General features: G+C 45.8%; 1 protein-coding gene and 1 pseudogene across 1 annotated transcript in view; both read right to left on the reverse strand.

Annotated features, from left to right (window-relative positions):
* The window catches only part of LOC126184035 (protein tipE), a 549,851-nt gene extending 539,596 nt beyond the window's left edge, over positions 1-10,255 (reverse strand). Inside the window, exon 1 of the mRNA XM_049926392.1 lies at positions 9,891-10,255. Coding sequence (XP_049782349.1) covers positions 9,891-10,255 — 365 coding nt within the window. The remainder of the gene's footprint in view (positions 1-9,890) is intronic.
* An 11,012-nt stretch (positions 10,256-21,267) lies between these two features.
* Positions 21,268-21,385, reverse strand: LOC126185700 (5S ribosomal RNA; annotated as a pseudogene).
* Between the last annotated feature and the right edge of the window lie 438 nt (positions 21,386-21,823).

Below are 21,823 nucleotides of genomic sequence, written 5' to 3' on the forward strand. Positions count from 1 at the left end.
TTCATTTTGTTCGTTTTCGTTCGTTGATCTGCTCGGGGTGGACGTCGTAAGACACCCGTTTAAGTTCGTTGTTGATCGATTAACTCAGTATTTTTTTTATTATTATTACAGAGGGCAGCTAACCCTCTGACCGAACACGCTGAGCTACCGTGCCGGCGACCAACTGAGCTACCCAAGCACGACTCACGCCCCGTCCTCACAGCTTTACTTCTGCCAGTACCTCCTCTCCTACTTCCCAAACTTTACAGAAGCTCTCTTGCGAACCTTTCAGAACTAGCACTCCTGAAAGAAAGGATATCGCGGAGACATGGCTTAGCCACAGCCTCGGGGATGTTTCCAGAATGAGATTTTCACTCTACAGCGGAGAGTGCGCTGATATGAAACTTCCTAGCAGATTAAAACTGTGCTAGTTCTGCAAGCTTCGCAGGAGAGCTTCTGTAAAGTTTGGAAGGCAGGAGACAAGGTACTGGCAGAAGTAAAGCTGTGAGGACGGTGCGTGAGTCGTGCTTGGGTAGCTCAGTTGGTAGAGCACTTGCACGCTAAAGGCAAAGGTCACGAGTTCGAGTCTCGGTCCGGCGCACAGTTCTAATCTGCCAGGAAGTTTCACTATAAAGTTCTCCATGAAGCCATTCGTGAGCCTCAAAATGTTATATGTGCCTGCCTCACTAAAGTGCATGCACTGCAAGGTATTCATACATTTTAGCTTTTACATTTACCGTAAGAAATCTAAAACGAGATGATAACTCATCAGAGCGCAGTTACTCGCTGTGGCATGACAGGAATATACGAATTCCTGTTTAAAAATTGCTCCAAGCACTGCATCTGAAACAAAATCAAACAGTATGTAAAGCACTAATAATAACAGTGAACACCATAATAAGATATTTTGATTTAATGAAAAAATGTAATTTATTCTCAGCCGTACTCATGTCTTGCATATTAGTGTAATACGACACTCATCATATATTGACGTGTCATTTGCCTCCGTTGCTATCGAGCGTGAAATGCGAATAATAGACATTTTTGTGGAGAATCACACAACAACAGTAAAACATTTTATGCTCTTCAAACCGATGATCGCCGTCCGGAGTGGCCGAGCGGTTCTAGGCGCTACAGTCTGGAACCGCCCGACCGCTACGGTCGCAGATTCGAATCCTGCCTCGGGCATGGGTGTGTGTGATGTCCTTAGGTTATTTAGGTTTAAGTAGTTCTTAGTTCTAGGGGACTGAGGACCTCAGAAGTTAAGTCCCATAGTGCTCAGAGCCAAGCCGATGATCGGTATCTGACGCTTTCGGCGAAGGTTTATGGAGAGCAGGAGCGCCGCAGCGGCCGCTACCGGGTGCGAGCAAGTGGGCCCCGGAGAGCGCTAGTGCGTGCCGCGTTCGCAGGCAGACCGTCCGAGAAGAAATCCTTCGTAAAAATGTTATTGGACGCAACCGTTATTACCAGTGTGTCAAAAAGTGGAATCACTACAGCTGTGCTACTATTACACTCAGGACTTCAGTATTCAGACAAAGGGCGCTAGAAACGTTTTGACAACTATTGGGTTCGAAACCGAGATGTAGCACTCTGAGGACACGCTGTTTACCGCTTTTTGTCTTCTCATTGTCTTTGTTATTGTTCTCGTCATGTGACCTGCGTTTACGTCACATGATACCCCTTCAATTTCATTACTAAACACCTTATTCAGTTTTTTTATTATTATTACAGAGTACACCTAGTCCTCTGACCGAACACGCTGTGCTACAGTGCCGGCAATTTAGACCATGGGCATGTACATAGCGTAACGTCTCGAATAGTAGACAAGACCTCCTCCAGGAACTGCCGCAGCCTACAGTGTTGCCAGCCGGCCGGGGTGCCCAGAATGGTTCTAGGCGCTACAGTCTGGAACCGCACGACCGCTACAGTCGCAGGTTCGAATCCTGCCTCGGGCATGGGTGTGTTTGATGTCCTTAGGTTAGTTAGGTTTAAGTAGTTCTTAGTTCTTGGGCATTTTTATAGTGTTGCCATGTTGTTTGTGCCACGTCACGATCGTCGCGGTTTTGGACGCAGCTGCAGCCGGCTGCCGGCCAGGTTTTATGTCAAAGAGTGCATAGAGGAACGAATTTTGATGCGCTCTTCTCCAGACGTGAGTTCTTATTCTCTCTCGACGAGATAAGGATAGGCTTCAACTTTTTTGATCAAATTCTTTAGCTGAGGATGAAACTGGGCATCCTAGGTTTGCACTAGAGGAGTGCGTTTGAGGGGGGATCTCTTTAATACTGCACGAAGGCAATCATTCATCATCCTGAAAAATCCCGTCGTATAGTTGTGGATTTGTTTGTAATCCCCACGAGTCAATGCAAGGAAAAAAATTATCGTACTCATAGGGCTTTATCACATCATATACAATTTATTGAGACTCATCCTTCTTCCATTGCTCTATAATCTGTTTTACGGCTTTGGCCCAGAATATCCTGTTACTGACATCTGAATCACCGACATAGGATTTTGAATTCATAATCCCCTTTAAATTCCTAGCTTATGGAACTCCATTCATGTCGATTTCATGCTTTCGGGATTCGAGAGTAAGTCAATCAGTTCCGCACAGATTTTTTCTGCTGCTGTCCTCTTATTTTTCATCAAAATACCCTTCAGTTACCGTCTGTCAAGATCTCTCATCACTCACTTTCGTACGACTTGTGGTTCAGCGTGTGATGTTTCTCCGCTTCCCCTGTATGATGCGATATAACTCTCCGATACGGTGCCTCTTGAAACACCAACAACTTCGGCTACCCTGATTGCGAAACACCCAGCATACGAGCAACAACGATTTTTCCACGTTCGAATTCATTTAACTACGACTTCATGCACACAAATCTACACAGAATTCTGCTGGGTGTGTTCCTCTATCTGTCTTCCTCTACAGTTCTTATCTTCTACAGCTCCGTCTAGTACCACAGAAGTCTTATCGCATTTCCAATGATCCTGTGTCTTCTTCTTGTCAGTATTTTCCACAATATTCAATTCCTCGTCAATTCCGCGGAGAGTGTCCACATTTCAATTATCTGCTGGGCGTGTTCCTCTATCCTTTCTCTACAGTTCTTATCTTCTACAGCTCCGTCTAGTACCACAGAAGTCTTAACGCATTTCCAATGATCCTGCGTCTTCTTCTTGTCAGAGTTTTCCAAAATATTCAATTCCTCGTCAGTTCCGCGGAGAGTCTCCACATTTCTTATCTTATCAGTCCACCTGATTTCCAACATTCGTCTGTAGCACTACATTTTAAATGCTTCGATTCTCTTCTGTTCCGGTTTTCCCACAATCCATGTTTCATTACCATATAATGCTGTGCTCTAAACATACATATCAGAAATTTCTTCCTCAAATTAAAGCTCCAGTCATGGACTGTGCGGCTGGTCCCGGCGGAGGTTCGAGTCCTCCCTCGGGTATGGGTGTGTGTGTTTGTCCTAAGGATAATTTAGATTAAGTAGTGTGTAAGCGTAGGGACTGATGACCTTAGCAGTTAAGTCCCATAAGATTTCACACACATTTGAACATTATCCGTCTTGCTCCATCCGACATGGGTTATTTTGCAGCCTGGTTAGCAGAATGGTTTAATTTCATTTATTTCGTGATCAACAATTCTGATGTTAAGTTTCTCGCTGTTCTTCTCATATCTGCCGCTTCTTATTACATTCGTCTTTCTTCGATTTATTCTCAATCCACATTCCGTACTCATTAGACTGTTCATTGTACTCAACAGATCCTGTAATTCTTCTTCACCTTCATTGAGGACAACAATGACAACAGGGAATCTCTATCATCGATATCCTGTCACCTTCAATTTTAATCCCTCTCTTAAACCTTTGTTTCAATTCCGTGATTTGCTTCTTCGAGTGGCCGAGCGGTTCTAAACGCTTCAGTCTGGAACCGCGCAACTTCTACGGTCGCAGTTTCGAATCCTGCCTCGGGCATGAATGTGTATGATGTCCTTAGGTTAGTTAGGTTTAAGTAGTTCTAAGTTCTAAGGGACTGATGACCTCAGATGTTAAGTGCCATAGTGCTCAGAGCCATTTGAACCATTTTTGCATCTTCGATGTGTAGACTGAACGGTAGTGGCGATGACTACATCCTTGCCTTATATCTTTTCTAATACGAGCACTTCGTTCTTGGTCTTCCAGTTTTATTGTTCCATCTTTTTTCGCGTACATATCGTATATTACCCGTTTTCCCTAAAGCTTACCTCTGTTTTTCTCAGAATTTCGAATACGTTGCAGCATTTTACATTTTCGAGTGCCTTTGCCAGGTCTTATTATTCTTCAGTCTTGCTTCCATTATCAACCTCAACGTCAGAGCTACCTTTCTAGTGCCTTTATCTTTCTTAAAGCAAAACTGATCACCATCTAACAGATCCGCAATTTTCTTTTCCATTCTTCTGTACATTATTCTTGTCAGCAACTTGGATGCGTGAGCTGTTGAGCTGACTGTACGATAATTCTCGCACTTGTCGGCTTTTGCTGTCTTCAGAATGGCGTGGATGATGTTTCTCCGAAAGTCTGATGGTATACCACCAGTCTCATATATTCTACACACCAACGTGAATAGTCGTTCAGTTTTCGCTTCCCCCGATGATTTTAGAGGTTCCAACGGAATGTTAGCTACCTCTGGTGCCTTATTTGATCTTAAACGTCAATCTTTGGTTTCCTTGCTGCAGACATCATACCATCACTTAAAACAGTCAGTGAATAATTTTTTAAAATATATTGAGCTGTGCGTTTCGCATATACTTTTCAATCTAGGCATTTACGTGGTTATAAAAACAGAAATAAAATGCGCAACACAATTAAGGGATCACTTCTTCGGATCCTCGTAATTGTCTCCAGCTGCGACGAATAGGTTTGAAATTTCGCTCAAAGGTGCCTGCAACATTCCTCTGTAGCGACGCAAAAGCGTGGTGCCCCACGACGTAACCCTCGAGGCGGCGACGCTTCAAACACTAACGTGTCGATCCGTGCGAGAAGAAGGCCAGAGCTCAGAAGTTTATGAGATTTGTAAGGTGGATTATTAATGTCACACTGGCACCAAATTTCCCCATAATTTTTCGCAATGCCCCCGTGAACGTGTAGCACGATGGGAAGGTCGTCATGCCCCTTCTTCAGAACATTTCACCCCTTCTTTGACTCCACCGCGACTGGTATCAGAAAAGTAACGCCCTGCGTTGAGATAATTCGGATTTCATACGGGTGACAGACGAAAATATTTCAGACACACCATCGCTCAGAATCGATACGAAATATTTTCAGGGAGTGGCATAAACGGCGTCAATGAGAACAACTTTGCTTCGGGCGTTGATCCCTGCACATACTGCGGTCGAAAACTTGAGTTCGCAATGCGATGAGTAACAGGACAAAGCTCTTGGCAACTTTTGACTCTGCTGACAACAGCCAGACGATCCAGCTCTTCTCTAGGGACATCGTGGGCCAGCAACCCCATTCAACGTGATCGCACCCATTTGAAATGCAGTGCGACCACAAATTTTGCTCTGGTGTGCAGGGTGGAAACTCTATGGAGCGTTAAAACTATTCGCCGAAATTTGAATGTAATCCCAAGCAGCAGCAAAGGATGCTAATGCTTTCACAGCGCTCATATTTCGTGCCCTCCTGCGCTGTTATCACGGGGGGTTGGGGTTGGTACATTCACACATGTGTGAATAAAACGGCGAAGCATCTCTCTAAGACCACCTCGTTCGGCAGCACGTTCAGTGCCACCCGCCCTTCCTTGTTGAGCATTTGAAAAATCTACCTGTACAGAGACAGCCATGATGTAGTCCTAGGCGCCTGCAGGCAGGCAACGCCCTGCCATCCCTTCGACCCTACCAGCCCGCTGGCAGGGGCTGGAGTAGTATGATGCAGGCATCTAGGACTCCGTCACGGCTTGTCTCTGCACAGGTAGATTTCTCAATCGCTCACCAAAAGAGGGCGGGTGGCACCAGGGGTGTTGCCTAACTGGATAGCCTTAGAGGGACACTTTGACGTTTTATTCACGCATCTGTCAATATTGCTTTCCCTCCTCCCCATGATCACGCCAGTGGGAGTGAAACAGGAGGGCCGAAAAGCATAAGCATCCTTTGCTGCTTTGGATCAAATTCAAATTTCTTCGAATAGTTTTAGACGGTCCTTAGTGGTTCCACCCTGCACACCAGACCAAAACTTGCGGTCGCACTGCACTTCAAAGGGCTGCAACCAAGTTCTTTGGGGTTTCTGGCTAACATTGTCCTTAGAAAAGGGTTGAAACGTTCGGCGGGTGCCAGCAGTGTGAAAAGTTGTCAAGAACGTCATCTTGTTACTCATAGCACAGCGAACTGTCGTTTTCTACCACGATGTGTGTGGGAATTAACGCCCCAAAGACAGGGGTGGTTTCATAGACGCCTTTTAAGTCATCCCCTGAGGTTTATTCATGTTGATTCTGAGCGGCGGTGTTTCTGAAATGTTTTCTTCGGTCATCCGTATGAAATCCGTGTGATTTCAACGCTGCGCATCGCGGTTCTAACCGACCGCAGAGGAGTCAAAAAAGAGGGGCTCAAATGTGCAGAAGAAAGAGTGTGTCGACCTCCCCATCATGTGACACGCCCACGGGGCGTTGGGAAGAATTAATGGTGAAACTTAGTGCCAATGTGACATCATTAACCCACCTTACTACTCACATGAACTTCTGAGCTCTGGACTTCTTTTCGCATGTATCGATACGTTGCTCTTTTGAAGCTTCTCCGTCCCGTAGTTGACGTCACAAGGCACCACGCTTTTCCACCACTACAGAGGAATGTTGCAGACCCTTTGAGCCAAATTTCAAACTGACTTTTCGCAGTGGGAGGCAGTTAAGGGGTTTCGAAAAGTACTCCTTTAGTTGTGTTGTGCAATTTAGGCCTGTTTTTTAGACTCATGTAAATGACTAGATGAAACAGTATGTGTGAAACGCATAGTTTAATAAATTTAAATAAATTATTCACTCACTGAACTGTTTAAGTAATGGTATGATGTTTGCAGTAAGAAAAACAATAATCCAACCTCCAAGTGACGCCGATCTTATTAGAGATTAGCTCTAAGTGTAGCTTGGTTCACATATGGTAGAGATTGGTTCCATTCACAGCCTGCTATGCCTTCAGACGTGTTTTATTACAATATCAAAGACATGTGCATCGTAATGTGATATATGGTAATTGAAACAGTTTTTCTGTGCTCGGATTGAAGCATCAAGCAACGGTGATCCTCCGAAAAAAATAAATAGCGATCTTGTGGCACACTTAAAATAACATCCCATTGTATGGAAAGAGTCGACGAAGAAATGCGCGAATCGTTACAGCCTTAAAGGTGCACATGACCACATCCGGTGTTAACTTTAATTGTATCATTTTTGGTGATAGGCTGCGCAGTATTATAGAATTAAATGAAAATTATAAATCAAAAACCGTAGCTTCGATCGACTAGACTCTTTCACCGTCTGATGCGGCCTAATACCGAAATGATTTTATTCAACATTTCATTTCCATTTAGTTACAGCAAGAAGTTACCGAAAACGTTCTACACATAGGGATGGGTAACTTCAGCCGTAGCATACCTTATATACGAAAGAGAAAGACAAGAGTCCATCACGGGAAGTAGTTTTTCCTCAGATCTCGAGTATTCAAATTCGAATCTGAGCCTAGGAACGTATTACTTCGTCTCTGGTAAATCTCGCACACTGAAAATGTGTGTGCAACGAGAGAAATGCAGGCAAAAGACTTTGGAATGACATTTATGAACATGATAAAAGTAAATGAAGTGAGACTCTTACAATTACGTGTCGTCTTCTATACGACACACACCGGCATGCGAAGCACAAATGCAAGTGAACCAACTGTTCCACGCTACCTATCCGTAGATAGGACAAATGCGAAAAAGAAGGAAGATTAAAGTTTAATGTTACGTCGATGACGATGTCATAAGAGACAAGGAATCAGAGTGGTCTGGATGAGAATATGGCAGAAAATTTTTCGTGGCCATTTCAAAGGAAGTACATGGCGCTAGTCTTAAGTGATCCAGGGAAACAACATGTAAAAGAAATCTGGAAGACCAGCCGGCTATTTCAGTCCCGTCTATCTCATATGCGAGTCTAGACTTTTAATGGAGTGAAGGGTGAATTCTACGATGAAATAACACGTTGAAGTGATAGTTTATGACATTTCCTGCAGCCTTTTGTTTTAAATGCTGAATTGAAGATAATTCTTGGGCGGTTGTCAACAAAAGATGTTTCGAAATTTATTCTGTCGTATTCTCGTTCAGTGATGCAAAATTTCTTACTTCTTTACACGTCTTGTTGATGGCAAGGTTAACTGATTCATAGTAACCGTGACAGAGCAGTGAATTCGCTACAGATTCTCGGCGGTGGAGTGGAAATCAGAAGGAAAGGAGCGCAGCTTTTATTAATGAATAGACTGCAGAGAGGATTGCGCGGTTGAGGACCAAACTCGACCGGCTTGTGTCACTACTTGGCAGATGGTTTGAAGCCCTGAAATGTGATATGCGTTATTCTTAGTTTAACATGAGAGATCGACTGTGCACTAGCTGTATACGCGGATGAAGAAGTATTTCTGGCTTGGTTTTCCCTCCCGAATTGAACCAACGGTGCAGACTTTTTCTGTTGTTGTCCGTAGACTATCTTCTTGTAACTCCCGGTTTTTTTCTTCAGATACGTTGTATATACAACCTACTTTACATCACGGCACTATCACATACCCATAAAAATTTTATAGATAGTGACAACGACCGAGAAAGCCACCGCTTATAGAAGTGATAATTTTGACGATCTTTCGGAGTAGAAGTTAACGTTGATTGATAGTAAATTCCTAAAAACTGGAGCAACAAACGACTTCTCCTGCACCCCGACGAGGGCTGTCATTCTGCAGACAGTCTCGCCGATCTTAAACATAAATATTACGACTAATGGTCTTTATTTGTAGTAAAGACAGGTAAACAGCGTGTTCATCAGAGTTACTGCCTGTCATCTGTGCCACACCTCGTTTTCAAATTCTAATCTAATACCTAATTACTGCAAATCGCAGTCCGTCATCGGGCTGGAACTTCAGTTTTAATTGAAGATCATGAACTGTGATTTGTAGTAATTTCATACGGATATCAAGATGATTTATCACTGTGGTCAAAACCGGTGATTCGAATAAATGTACGGAGTGACTCAGAAGTTTCCCGTCTTACTTTATAAATTAACAGTGGGCACGGCGTCCTCGGACGTTATATCTTCGGTTGTTTGTTTCACCCGTGGGAAAACTTTAATCGTTGATCCTGTTGGTCTGCTGTCCTTACAAGAGCGAACGTTGTACTAAGAACTAGAATTTGTATTGTGGTTCAAATGGTTCTGAGCTCTATAGGACTTAACTTCTGAGGTCATCAGTCCCCTAGAACTTAGAACTACTTAAACCTAACTAACCTAAGGCTATCACACACATCCATGCCCGAGGCAGGATTCAAACTTGCGTCCGTAGCGGTCGCGCGGCTCCAGACTGTAGCGCCTAGTACCGCTCGGCCACCTCTGCCGGCAATTTGTATTGTACTGAAGTGTCAAAGAATATCATAGTTGAATTATTCATAATGTACCACATAAAGATGTTGACTTCAGAAATGCACTGTAAACATTAAAAATGAAACCAACAGTGAGTAGTTATTGTGAGTTGTTCATTTACGGGGCGTTATAGTCCCAAGTTTTCAAGTTCAATAAAGTCACTGTTTACTCTACAGCTAAAATTTAATCGCCGGACCAGAAGCCGAAGTCCTTCCGCTTAGGAGGAGGCGCAGCATACTTCCACTGGGCAGCAGTCCTGTAAAAAAATGAAGTGCGTAGGCGGAATCGGTACTTACCGTACGGTGACACATTCAACTGGGAATGGGTAGAAGTCGGCAGCCAAAGTGGAGATGGCAGGATCGACGTAGAGCGGCACCAGGAAGAGCAGGGCGCAGCCAGAGAAGACGAGTGCGGTAGACAGCACCCAGGTGCCGTACCACCATATGTGCTGGCGGCAGGTGCGGGTCGGGGGCGGCAGGGGGGGCCCTGCCAACGGCAGGGCCAATGTTCTGCGCGCCCGTCCCGCCAGCTCGCCGAGAAGCAACTCCGAGCTGCCGCGACTCCTCATGGCTCCGGCGCGCCAGCCCAACTGCCCCACCACCGCGGACCCCCGGCGCCTGCGGCCCAGCGCGCCGAGCTGCGCATGCCTTACGCGCTCCATTCACAAACGCCGGCGCCCCTTCCCGACCCCTGACGCCTACATTCGCTGAAAGCCGAGGAAAAACGCTCGCCGCTTCGCTGAATGGCGTCCTCCGGTGCAATACTGCGCACTCGAGCCAACTCGCGCCGCATAAATGATCTCCGCGGACTCGCGCCGCCGGTGTGACGAGTCGAGGTGCTCTTCTGGCTAGTGTCGCCATTAATGTTAATTTTTAGCGCCTATTTGGCACGGGGAAAAGGAGTTACCGTACTAGGCTGCGACAGTTTCCGTTCGTATTACTCCTTTGAGATAGATGGGCGTACACGAAATCACGTAATGTATTTCAAATCCGTCCTCGCAACTGCTGAAAAATGTGTATTTACCGGGTGATCAAAAAGTCAGTATAAATTTGAAAACTTTATAAACCACGGAATAATTCAGATAGAGAGGTAAAAATTGACATACAAGCTTGGAATGGCATGGGGTTTTATTAGAAATTTAAAAAAAAATTGTTCACAAAATGTCCGACAGATTGCGCTGGACAGTAAAACGTCAGTGACTGCGCGTGACAGTCGTGTATAAATGGAGGTGTACTGAGAGAGAGACCTTCTGAAACTCCTGTCTGGCCGAACATGGGGATTGCATCCTTCTACCATCCTCCACACCTACAAATCCCTCATCCGTCCTATCCTCTGTTATGCCAGCGTTGCCTGGATCTCCGCCCCCACCCGCTTTTACAAGGCCCTCCAAATCCTTGAACGCCATGCGCTCCGCCTTGCCTTCCATATCCGTATTCCTTCCCCCACACGGCTCCTGAATGAACTGCTCCCCTTCCCCCAGCTCCTCCTGTTCTTCCAACATCTCCTTATCCTTTACATTGTCCACAGGCTTGATCCCCCCCAACCTCTAGTTTCCTCCTTCCACTCTACCCCCCATCCGTTGCTCTATCGCTGTATCCCTCCCTCTCTCCACCACCACACCCACCATCTCCTTCATCAGGGCAATTTCCAGCGCCTCCCCCTCCCGGATGATGAACTTCGCCGTGACATATACCCTTCCTTCCAACTATAACCTGGCCTTGTTCCCCCCCCCCTCCCCAGGGCCCCCTTATTCCTCTCCCCTCCTTCTCCCAGAGCGGATTTTCCTCCTTCCCTCCCCCCCCCCCTGAGACCCTGCACCCCATCCTTGCCTCTTTCCTTCCCACCTCCCTCCCTGCCTGGCCCTCTTCAGCGCCCCCCCCCACCCATCTCCCCCCTCCCTACCCCTCCCTCCCTTCTTCCGGTCTCCCTCATCTCCTTGCTTCTGGCAGATCCTCCGTTTTGATCATCGTCAGTGTGCCACATCAGTGTTGTGTTTAGTGCTGTTTCTTCTGTGCGTGAAGAGGTGTGATTTTAATTGTGTGCTGCCTTGAGGTTCGCTGTCAGTGTGTTGTTATGTGCTATGCCATCCGTCGATACGTTCATGCTCCGGTCATACCGTGCCTTGTGTTCTTTTAATTGTCCCAGTGAGTGGTTTTTTGTGTGCACTACTTTTTTACAGTTTTTATCACCATTTTACAGTCGCCCCTTTTTTCTATTGCCTTCCATTATGTTCCCCCTTTTTTTTATATCTATGTTCACCATATTCTCTCCTTTGTATGTTTTTAACTGTCTTCTATTGTTTGTTCTATGTCTTTCGGCTGAAGAGCAGCGCATATGCTGCTGCCAGCCCGCCGCGATGGGGAATTGAAATACAATAAAGAAAAAAAAAGAGAGAGAGAATCAGATGCGCCAGCAGTCGCAGCTTGTTGACGCTACCTGAAAAGGTGCTTTTAGTGAATCTGTATTATCAGAATCGGGAATGTGCTAGTTCAGCGTTACGATCCTATCGCCATAGGATGGGGATTCGAACAGGTAAAGGTCCGTTGACAAATGCAGCTGTGGCGAGAATGATTACGAAGTTCGAAGCCACGGGTTGTTTAGACGATAGACCCCGTAGTGGCCGACCGAGCACAAGGCGTAATGCTGCTGAGACAGTTCTGGAAGAAATGGAGACTGTAGCGAGTTCGTCTATGCACGGGGAAGTCAGCGCACGTGCAGCCGCGCCGGCCGATGTGGCCAAGCGGTTCTAGGCGCTTCAGTCTGGAACCGCGCGACCGCTGCGGTCGCAGGTTCGAATCCTGCCTCGGGCATGGATGAGCGTGATGTCCTTAGGTTAGTTAGGTTTAAGTAGTTCTCAGTTCTAGGGGACTGATGACCTCAGATGTTAATTCCCATAGTGCTCAGAGCCATTTTTTCGTCCAGTCGCACGTCGCACCGGCATTCCATACACTACTATTTTGTTGGCACTTAAGCGTACCCTCAGATGCTATCCGTACAAAATCGATCGGCATCATGAACTGTTACCTGGCGATTTAGTGAAGCGGAGGGAATTGCGGTGTGGGCGTCTCAAAGATGGCAGAAGATGACGATTGGTTGAGTAACGTGTTGTGGACCGACGAAGCTCATTTCACGCTCCGAGGGTCTGTCAACGCCCACAACTGCAGAATTTGGGCTACCGAAAATCCTATAACTGTCGTGGAATCTCCACTGCACGACGTGAAAGTCACGGTATGGGTTGGATTTACCACACCGTTATCGGTCCTTTTTTCTTCCAGTAAATGCGTGATTCTGGTTTTGTAGTTGCTACCGTGGCGGGTGAGAGGAACGCCAATATGTTACAGAATCATATCATCCCCAGCCTGGCTGATAAACACCTGCTCGAACGTACGATGTTTATGCAGGATGGCGCTCCACGCCATATTGCTGCACGCGTCAAAGATCTCTTGCGCACGTCTTTTGGTAATGATCGTGTGCTCAGCCGCCACTTCCGTCATGCTTAGCCTCCCAGGTCCCCAGACCTCAATCCGTGCGATTATTGGCTTTGGGGTTACCTGAAGTCGCACGTATATCGTGATCGACCGACATCTCTAGCGATGCTGAAAGACAACATCCGACGCCAATGTCTCACCATAACTCCGGACATGCTTTACAGTGCTGTTCACAACATTATTCCATGACTACAGCTATTGTTGAGGAATGATGGTGGACATATTGAGCATTGCCTGTAAAGAACATCATCTTTGCTTTGTCTTACTTTGGTATCCTAATTATTGCTATTCTGATCAGATGAAGCGCCATCTGTCGGACATTCTTCGAATTTTTGTATTTTTTGGTTCTAATAAAACCCCATGTCATTCCAAGCATGTGTGTCAATTTGTACCTCTCTATCTATATTATTCCGTGATTTATTCAGTTTTCAAATTTATACTGACTTTTTGATCACCCGGTATATTACTATACGCAAATCGTTTAATTCATCTAAAACATAGTCTGGTTGCTGTATCTCGGCATTTTTGACAAAGAACGAACCTACCAATTATACAACTATACGAATGCGGGAACTAAACAAAGGTACTTTCAGCTTATAAAGGGAAGGACCTTCAACAATCAGCTGAAAGACAAGTTGGGAAAGTATTGACATACAGTCTGTTTCCGATTGGGTGTTTTTCTCTGTAGCTTACAAAACAATAAGTGAATAGATAGGTACACGTCAGAGTCATTACTCTTTCTGCTGAGTTATGAACATAGTTCGGTTATAAATGTCGGGAGAAGATTAGTGTCCAGCCGGCCGGGCTGGCCGAGCTGTTCTAGGCGCTACAGTCTGGAACCGCGCGACCGCTACGGTCGCAGGTTCGAATCCTGCCTCGGGCATGGGTGTGTGTGATGTCCTTAGGTTAGTGAGGTTTAAGTAGTTCTAAGTTCTAGGGCACTGATGACCTCAGAAGTTAAGTCCCATAGAACTCAGAGCCATTTGAACCAAGATTAGTGTTCAACGTCCCGTTGACAAAGATTGAGGAGGACTGAGAAGGAAACCGGCCGTGCCTTTTGGAGGAACCATCCCAGCATTTGCCTTAAGCGATTTGTGGAAATAACGGAAAAACCTAAATCAGGATGGCCTGATGCGGATTTCAGCCATCGGCCTCCCGAAGACGAATCCAGTGTGCTAACCACTGTGCAATTATAAATGATGTCGGTGCTTTTCCAACCCCAGTGCACAGACGAAAGCACCTTTTAACGATTGCGGACGGGATGCACAGCCGCTGATGTCACAAATAACTAAACCAAATTCTCTTCATAACCCAGCAGAGAGCGTAATATTTCTTAGTTTTCGAAGGAAGGCTTTCTCGACCGGATGACATAGCTACTGGTAAACCTTCTGGGATGTGAGGGCGTGGTCCAAGAAACTCTTCTGTTCCTGACGTTTCGTCCAGGACAGAGCCTCTGAGGATGTCCAGCGCACTTCTGGACGAAACATCAGGAACAGAAGAGTTTCTTGGACCACGACCTCCCCCGGAAAGGTTTGCCAGCAGCTATTTCTTAGTTTTACCTATCTCAGTATATACTTATTTCATTTATTATGTTTCAAGCTACAGAGAAAAACATCTAAACACCCTGTACAAAACAAATAAGCACTATACACTGATGGCCCAAAACATTATTCCCACTCACTTAAAACCGTGTTGGTCCACTTCTGGAACGCAATTTAGCAGTGAGTTTGCGTGCCATGGATTCGACAAGTACACTACTGGCCATTAAAGTTCCTGCACCATGAATATGACGTGCTACAGACGCGAAATTTAACCGACAGGTAGAAGATGCTGTGATATGTAAATGATTAGCTTTTCAGAGCATTCACACAAGGTTGGCGCCGGTGGTGACACCTACAGCGTGATAACTTTTAAGTTTCCAACCGATTTCTCATAGACAAACAGCAGTTGACCAGCGTTGCCTGGTGAAACGTTGTTGGTGGTTCAAATGGCTCTGAGCACTATGGGACTTAACTTCTGAGGTCATCAGTCCCCTAGAACGTAGAACTGCTTAAACCTAACTAACCTAAGTATATCACTCACATGCATGCCCGAGGCAGGATTCGAACCTGCTACCGTAGCGGTCTCGCGGTTCCAGACTATAGTGCCTAGAACCGCTCGGCCACCCCAGCCGGCGAAACGTTGTTGTGATGCCTCGTGTAAGGAGGAGAAATGTGTACCATACGTTTCCGACTTTGATAAAGGTCGGATTCTAGCCTATCGCGATTGCGGTTTATCATATCGCGATATTGCTGCTCGAGTTGGTCGAGATCCTATGACTGTTAGCAGAATATGGAATCGGTGGGTTCAGGACGGTAATTCGGAACGCCGTGCTGGATCCAAACGACCTCGTATCACTAGCAGTCGATATGACAGGCATTTTATCCGCATGGCTGTAACGGATCGTGCAGCCACGTCTCGATCCCTGAGTCAACAGATGCGGACGTAGCAAGACAACAACCATCTGCACGAACAGTTCGACGACGTTTGCAGCAGCAGGGACTATCAGCTCGGAGACCATGGCTGTGGTTACCCTTGATGCTGCATCACAGACAGGAGAGCCTGCGATGGTGTAGCCAACGACGAACTTGCGTGCACGAATGGCAAAACGTCATTTTTTCGGATGAATCCAGGTTCTGTTTACAGCATCGTGATGGTCGCATCCGTGTTTGGTGACATCGCGGTGAACGCACATTGGAAGCGTATATTCGTCGTCGCCATAATGGCGTATTACCCGACGTGATGGTATGGGGTGCCATTGGTTACACGTCTCGGGCACCTCTTGTTCGCATTGACGACACTTTGAACAGTGGACGTTACATTTCAGATGTGTTACGACCCGTGGCTCTAACCTTCATTCGATCCCTGCGAAACCCTATATTTCAGCAGGATAATGCACGACCGCATGTTGCAGGTCCTGTACGGGCCTTTGTAGATACAGAAAATGTTCGACTGTTGCCCTGGCCAGCACATTCTCTAGATCTCTCACCAAATTAAAACGTCTGGTCAATGGTGGCCGAGCAACTAGCTCGTCACAATACGCCTGCCACTAGTGTTGATGAACTGTGGTATCGTGTTGAAGCTGCATGGCAGCTGTACCTGTACACGACATCCAAGCTCTGTTTGACTCAATGCCCAGGTGTATCAAGGCCGTTATTACGACCAGAGGTGGTTGTTCTGGGTACTGATTTCTCAGGATCTATGTACCCAAATTGCGTGAAAATGTAATCACATGTCAGTTCTAGTATAATATATTTGTCCAATGAATACCCGTTTATCATCTGCATTTCTTCTTGGTGTAGCAATTTTAACGGCCAGTAGTGTACTTACAGGTTTCCCGAGGTTTATGGCACCAAATTGCTAGACACCTTTCACACATTTCCCCTAATTTACGGGTGGCTGGTTTGTGGGCGCGGAGATGGTACCCGATAGCGTCCTAGTTGGGTTACAAGGGATTCAGATAAGCGGAATTTGATGGCCAAGACAGCAAAGTGAGTTCACTATCATGCTCCTCAAACCACTTGAGCACAATTCTGGCCTTGTGACATGGATAGTTATCCTACTGGAAGATGCCATCACTGTTGAGCAAGACATAAACATAAGGGGTAAGGTGGTCCCTAATAATGTCCACAGCTGTCATGATGGCTTCGATTAATACCGCAAGTCCCATGGAATCCCGAGTGAAATGTAACGTCCTCTGCTGTCGTGCATTATCCTGCTGAAATGTAGGGTTTCGCAGGGATCGAATGAAGGGTAGAGCCACGGGTCGTAACACATCTGAAACGTAACGTCCACTGTTGGTTTTTCTCGTTCCCTGCTCCCACCTGCCTGCGTCCGTGTCGCGCTGCATGTTTCGAGCAGCCGTTCCCCTGGATGGCGCCGTATATCAAGACCTGGTTTAACAATAAACGGGTTCCATTCTATCAGGCGACATGATTCCACTGATCCGCCGTCCAATCTCGATGATCCCGTGCCCACAGTAATCATAGTTGACGATTTTGTTGTGTCAACATGGGAACACGTAGGGGTCCTCTGCTGCGGAACATCACTTTCGACACTGTGCGCCGAACGGTGTGCTCCAAAACACTTGAGCCTGTGCCAGCACTGTACTTCGTTGTCAGATGTACCACAGATCCCCCGCCTATCCTGCTCTACAGAGCGGGCAAGCATCTGATTCTTCTTATGTTCTGCGATGAGGTATGGACGTTCAACTTCTTGTCGCCTACTGTAGTTTCAGCGTTCTTCAACTACTGTCCATAGATGATCCCGATGGTAGCACGCGAACAGCAGACTAGCTTCACCGTTTCTGAAATGCCCACTCCCAGGCACAGGACAATCTGGCTTTTGTCAAAGTTGCTTAAGACTATGGATTGCCGCATTTGCGTCACTCGTCGTCGCTAGAATGATTCCCCATTCGTCTCTGCTATACTTCTCTTACAGCGTCACGTGCCCTCAGCGCCACGAGGCAGTATATAATTTCGCGTCGGGCAGCAGTCATATGTTCTGGCTCATCAGTGTATTTTGTAGCGTGCACTAGGCAGATAGGTATTCGGATAGAACACCGTAGCCGGCCGGAGTGGCCGTGCGGTTCTAGGTGCTACAGTATGGAACCGAGCGACAGCTACGGTCACAGGTTCGAATCCTGCCTCGGGCAAGGATGTGTGTGATGTCCTTAGATTAGTTAGGTTCAATTAGTTCTAATTTCTAGGCGATTGCTGACCTCAGAAGTTAAGTCGCATAGTGCTCAGAGCCATTTAAACCATTTGAACCAGAACACCGTAAAGCGTAAACACTAACGCTATGCAAATGGAGCCAGACCCTGGGATGATGGGAAATACTGTCACGCGGGCAACGACACGTACTCAGACACACGTACGGAACGTTATCACATATGCTCGTCAAATAACATCTGCCAATGTGACTTACATCCGGGAGGGTGGTGGTTTGTATCCCCGTCATTCAACCACATTTAGGTTTCTGTGGTTTCCTTAAATTGCTAAATAAAAATTCGGGGTGGTACCCTTGAACAGGATACAGCCGAATTGTTTCCCTACCCTTCTTCAATTCGAGCTTCATCTCCGTATCTTAATAACCGTGTTGTCAACAGAACGTGAAACCTTAATCTTTCTTGTCCTATGACGCAGGGCTCAGTCTAAATTCAGAGCTGTTACTGTGGTTCAGCCATTTTCTACTCTTTGCACCATACTCCTCAACCAAGCCTGCAGGAATTTGTGAGACTGACCTTGACTATGTGACACGATCTCCGTAACCTACTACAGACTCATTAGATTGCTACTTTTGGTGAGTGTGTGTTGATCTACTGAAGTTGAACATAGCTTCATGTCTGTTGCTTATGCCGACCTTGCAATCATTGATCACTGAGCCATTAAATGGTTGTTCGCGCCTAATATGTCCTCAACCAGTGATGAAAGAAATCTGTGTCCAACACATGCCCAAACATCTTCTTTTGGCACACAAGTTATTAAAAGACTTTATTCAGAACTCGAATTTCTTTCATTTTGCAAAGCTCCGTTGCAATTGAAATGAATGGAACAATATTTCGGCATTTACCATATTCCTTGTGTTTCAGTTCGTCATTCGATGGCTCTGTTGTCTGTAGCTGCTGCATAATTCCCTATGGCTTTTCAAATTCGAGTCTTCAAGTACTGGAAAATGCGTATTTACTCGTATTTTTCCATATGCGTTTCCAATTATTCGTACAAAACATTATCAGTGCTTTCGAATAAATACTATTTGTCTCTAGATCTAAAGACAGTTCGTGACAAAAAATACTGAAGTATGGTACTTACTGCATTTACGTTTGATTTTCACCTACATCTGCAAGCGTCGACTGCACGTACATTTTGTGATTAATCCTACGTTTGGTACGTACGTTTTTGACCTCATTTCAATTCGACTGCCGGCCGGTGTGGCCGAGCGAGCGCTTCAGCCTGGAACAGCGCGACCGCTACGGTCGCAGGTTCGGATCCTGCCTCAGGCATGGATGTGTGTGATGTCCTTAGATTAGTTCGGTTTAAGTAGTTCTAAGTTCTAGGGGACTGATGACCTCAGATGTTAAGTCCCATGGTGCTCAGAGCCATTTTAACCATCAATTCGACTAGCATTACAACACCCTCCTGGCGTAAAATACGACCAAATATTGTGTCACAAATGTTTATTCACTTTCTTCTCACAAGTATTGAGATCCTTCGGAGAATCAGCCACTATGAAATCATTCCACCTGGTGTTCAAGATACAACAGTTAAACAAAATATGGGAGCACTGCGAAAACAAGTTACACTGTTCTATTTGACCGCGAATGGCACCTGTGAAATGTCCTCAGTCAACGTCAGTGGTGATCAGGGCAGTGTTCTGTGTAGTTGTGAGTGCATTACGTCGGCGCTAAGTGAATTCGAACGTGGGCAAATTATTGATGCTCGTATTGTGTGTGATACCATAACCAAGAGAGCCGAAGTGTTTGTCGATGCAGGAGGTTAATTATCTAAGTTCTATGTAGCATACAGGGAAACTGGAGACCGCTGAACCACAACGCTGACGGAAGTATTTGTTGAGTGATACTAACAGACGGTAGCTGAAGAGGATTGTGACTAAAAACTAGAGGACAGCAGCTACGAAAGTCATCACAGAACTGATTGTCGCAACCGCAAACCCTTTCAGCACCAAAACAATACGAACTACTTTCCGTAAGCAGGGGATTCCAGGGTGATCTGGAATTCCAGAACCACACATCAGTGATGCAGACTACTGTCAGCCAGCTTATGTTACGTATACATCTAGCAACGCTCGTATTCTGTGATCCTCTGTGAATTTAGATATCTGATGATAGAAGTAAATCCGAAACGCGTCGTGAGAGCAGTTTGTGTAATAGTCATTTTTTCTGGCTACATGACGTTTTTGAAGCGATATATTCAGTTCCAGTGCGGTACTACATTGTAAGACACGTTTAAGTTGCAGCACTTGCATATTTATATGCACCGCTTCCTCATCACCTTATGAGACTGCAAGGTGTAGTTATTACCAGGAATTTTGAAAAGTTTTCGCTCTTGCAACGATGTATCCTGACTTCCAATCATCCGTCTGTCTTCTAGCCCTATGTTGTTCATAAGATACATCAGCTTAGTCGATTATTAGTATTTATTACTATCAGTATTAGTCCAAGTTAGACATTTTATCAGTCGGAGAAACAATCTGTTTTATTTCATCCATCAGGTTTGAATGACAAAAACTGACATCTATTACCTTATTAATTTCCTGTAATGTAAAAAATTTTCTGAAACTTCCTGGCAGATTAAAACTGTCTGCCCGACCGAGACTCGAACTCGGGACCTTTGCCTTTCGCGGGCAAGTGCTCTACTAAAGGTCCCGAGTTCGAGTCTCGGTCGGGCACACAGTTTTAATCTGCCAGGAAGTTTCATATCAGGGCACACTCCGCTGCAGAGTGAAAATCTCATTCTGGAAACATCCCCCAGGCAGTGGCTAAGCCATGTCTCCACTATATCCTTTCTTTCAGGAGTGCTAGTTCTGCAAGGTTTTGCAGGAGAGCTTCTGTAAAGTTTGGAAGGTAGGAGACGAGATACTGGCAGAAGTAAAGCTGTGAGTACCGGGCGTGAGTCGTGCTTCGGTAGCTCAGATGGTGGAGCACTTGCCCGCGAAAGGCAAAGGTCCCGAGTTCGAGACTCGGTCGGGCACACAGTTTTAATCTGCCAGGAAGTTTCATATCAGCGCACACTCCGCTGCAGAGTGAAAATCTCATTCTAAAAAATTTTCTGTTTTCCCAGATTAGGTTAACTGACGGCGCGTATAGTGACAATTCACATACTTACAACCGCAAACGTCATACTGCTACCGTATTCTAACGTTAGAATTTTTTATATTTCAGGAACTTGGCGGAATCTTGATCTAGACAGCATTGGCGGATGGCTTTGTTCCCATAAACACTCCATCTTCAGGCACATCGGGACCATCCGACCGCCGTGTCATGCTCAGCTAAAGATGCGGATAGAAGGGGCGTGTGATTAGCACACAGCTCTCCCGGTCTGTATGATGGTTTTCTTTGACCGGAGCCGCTACTATTCGATGAAGTAGCTCCTCAATTGGCATCACGAGGCTGTTGCACCCCGAAAAATGGCAATAGCGCATGGGGGCCCGGATGGTCACCCATCCAAGTGCCAGCCACTTCCGACAGCGCTTAACTTCGGTGATCTGACGGGAACCGGTGTATCCACTGCGGCAAGGCCGTTGCCTTTGTTCCCATGGTACACAATAAAAAAGAGACAGAGTAAGTTCCACGTGCTTCTTCAAATTCCCGCTCTCATTGCTCCGCAAAACTAAGTATGTAACAATTACAGGATGATGTGACAGATCACTTGAAATCAGAAGAGTTTTTTCGGGACACTGCATTCATTAATATTTAAGTTCGCAGAAAAAGTCCCTAGGATTTATAAAATTTATTCGCAGTACGTCGTTATTCACACAATTCCACAACTCAACTCTAATTAGCATTTACATTGGCGATTCAGTCTGGTCACCACAGAATATTGTACACTATGTGACCAAAAGTATCCGAACACCCCCAAAACATACGTTTTTCATAATAGGTGCATTTTGCTGTCACCTCCTGCCAGGTACTCCATATCAGCGACCTCAGTAGTCACTAGACATCGTGAGAGAGCAGAATGGGG

Source organism: Schistocerca cancellata, chromosome 4 (assembly GCF_023864275.1).
Source record: "Schistocerca cancellata isolate TAMUIC-IGC-003103 chromosome 4, iqSchCanc2.1, whole genome shotgun sequence".
NCBI lineage: Eukaryota > Metazoa > Arthropoda > Insecta > Orthoptera > Acrididae > Schistocerca > Schistocerca cancellata.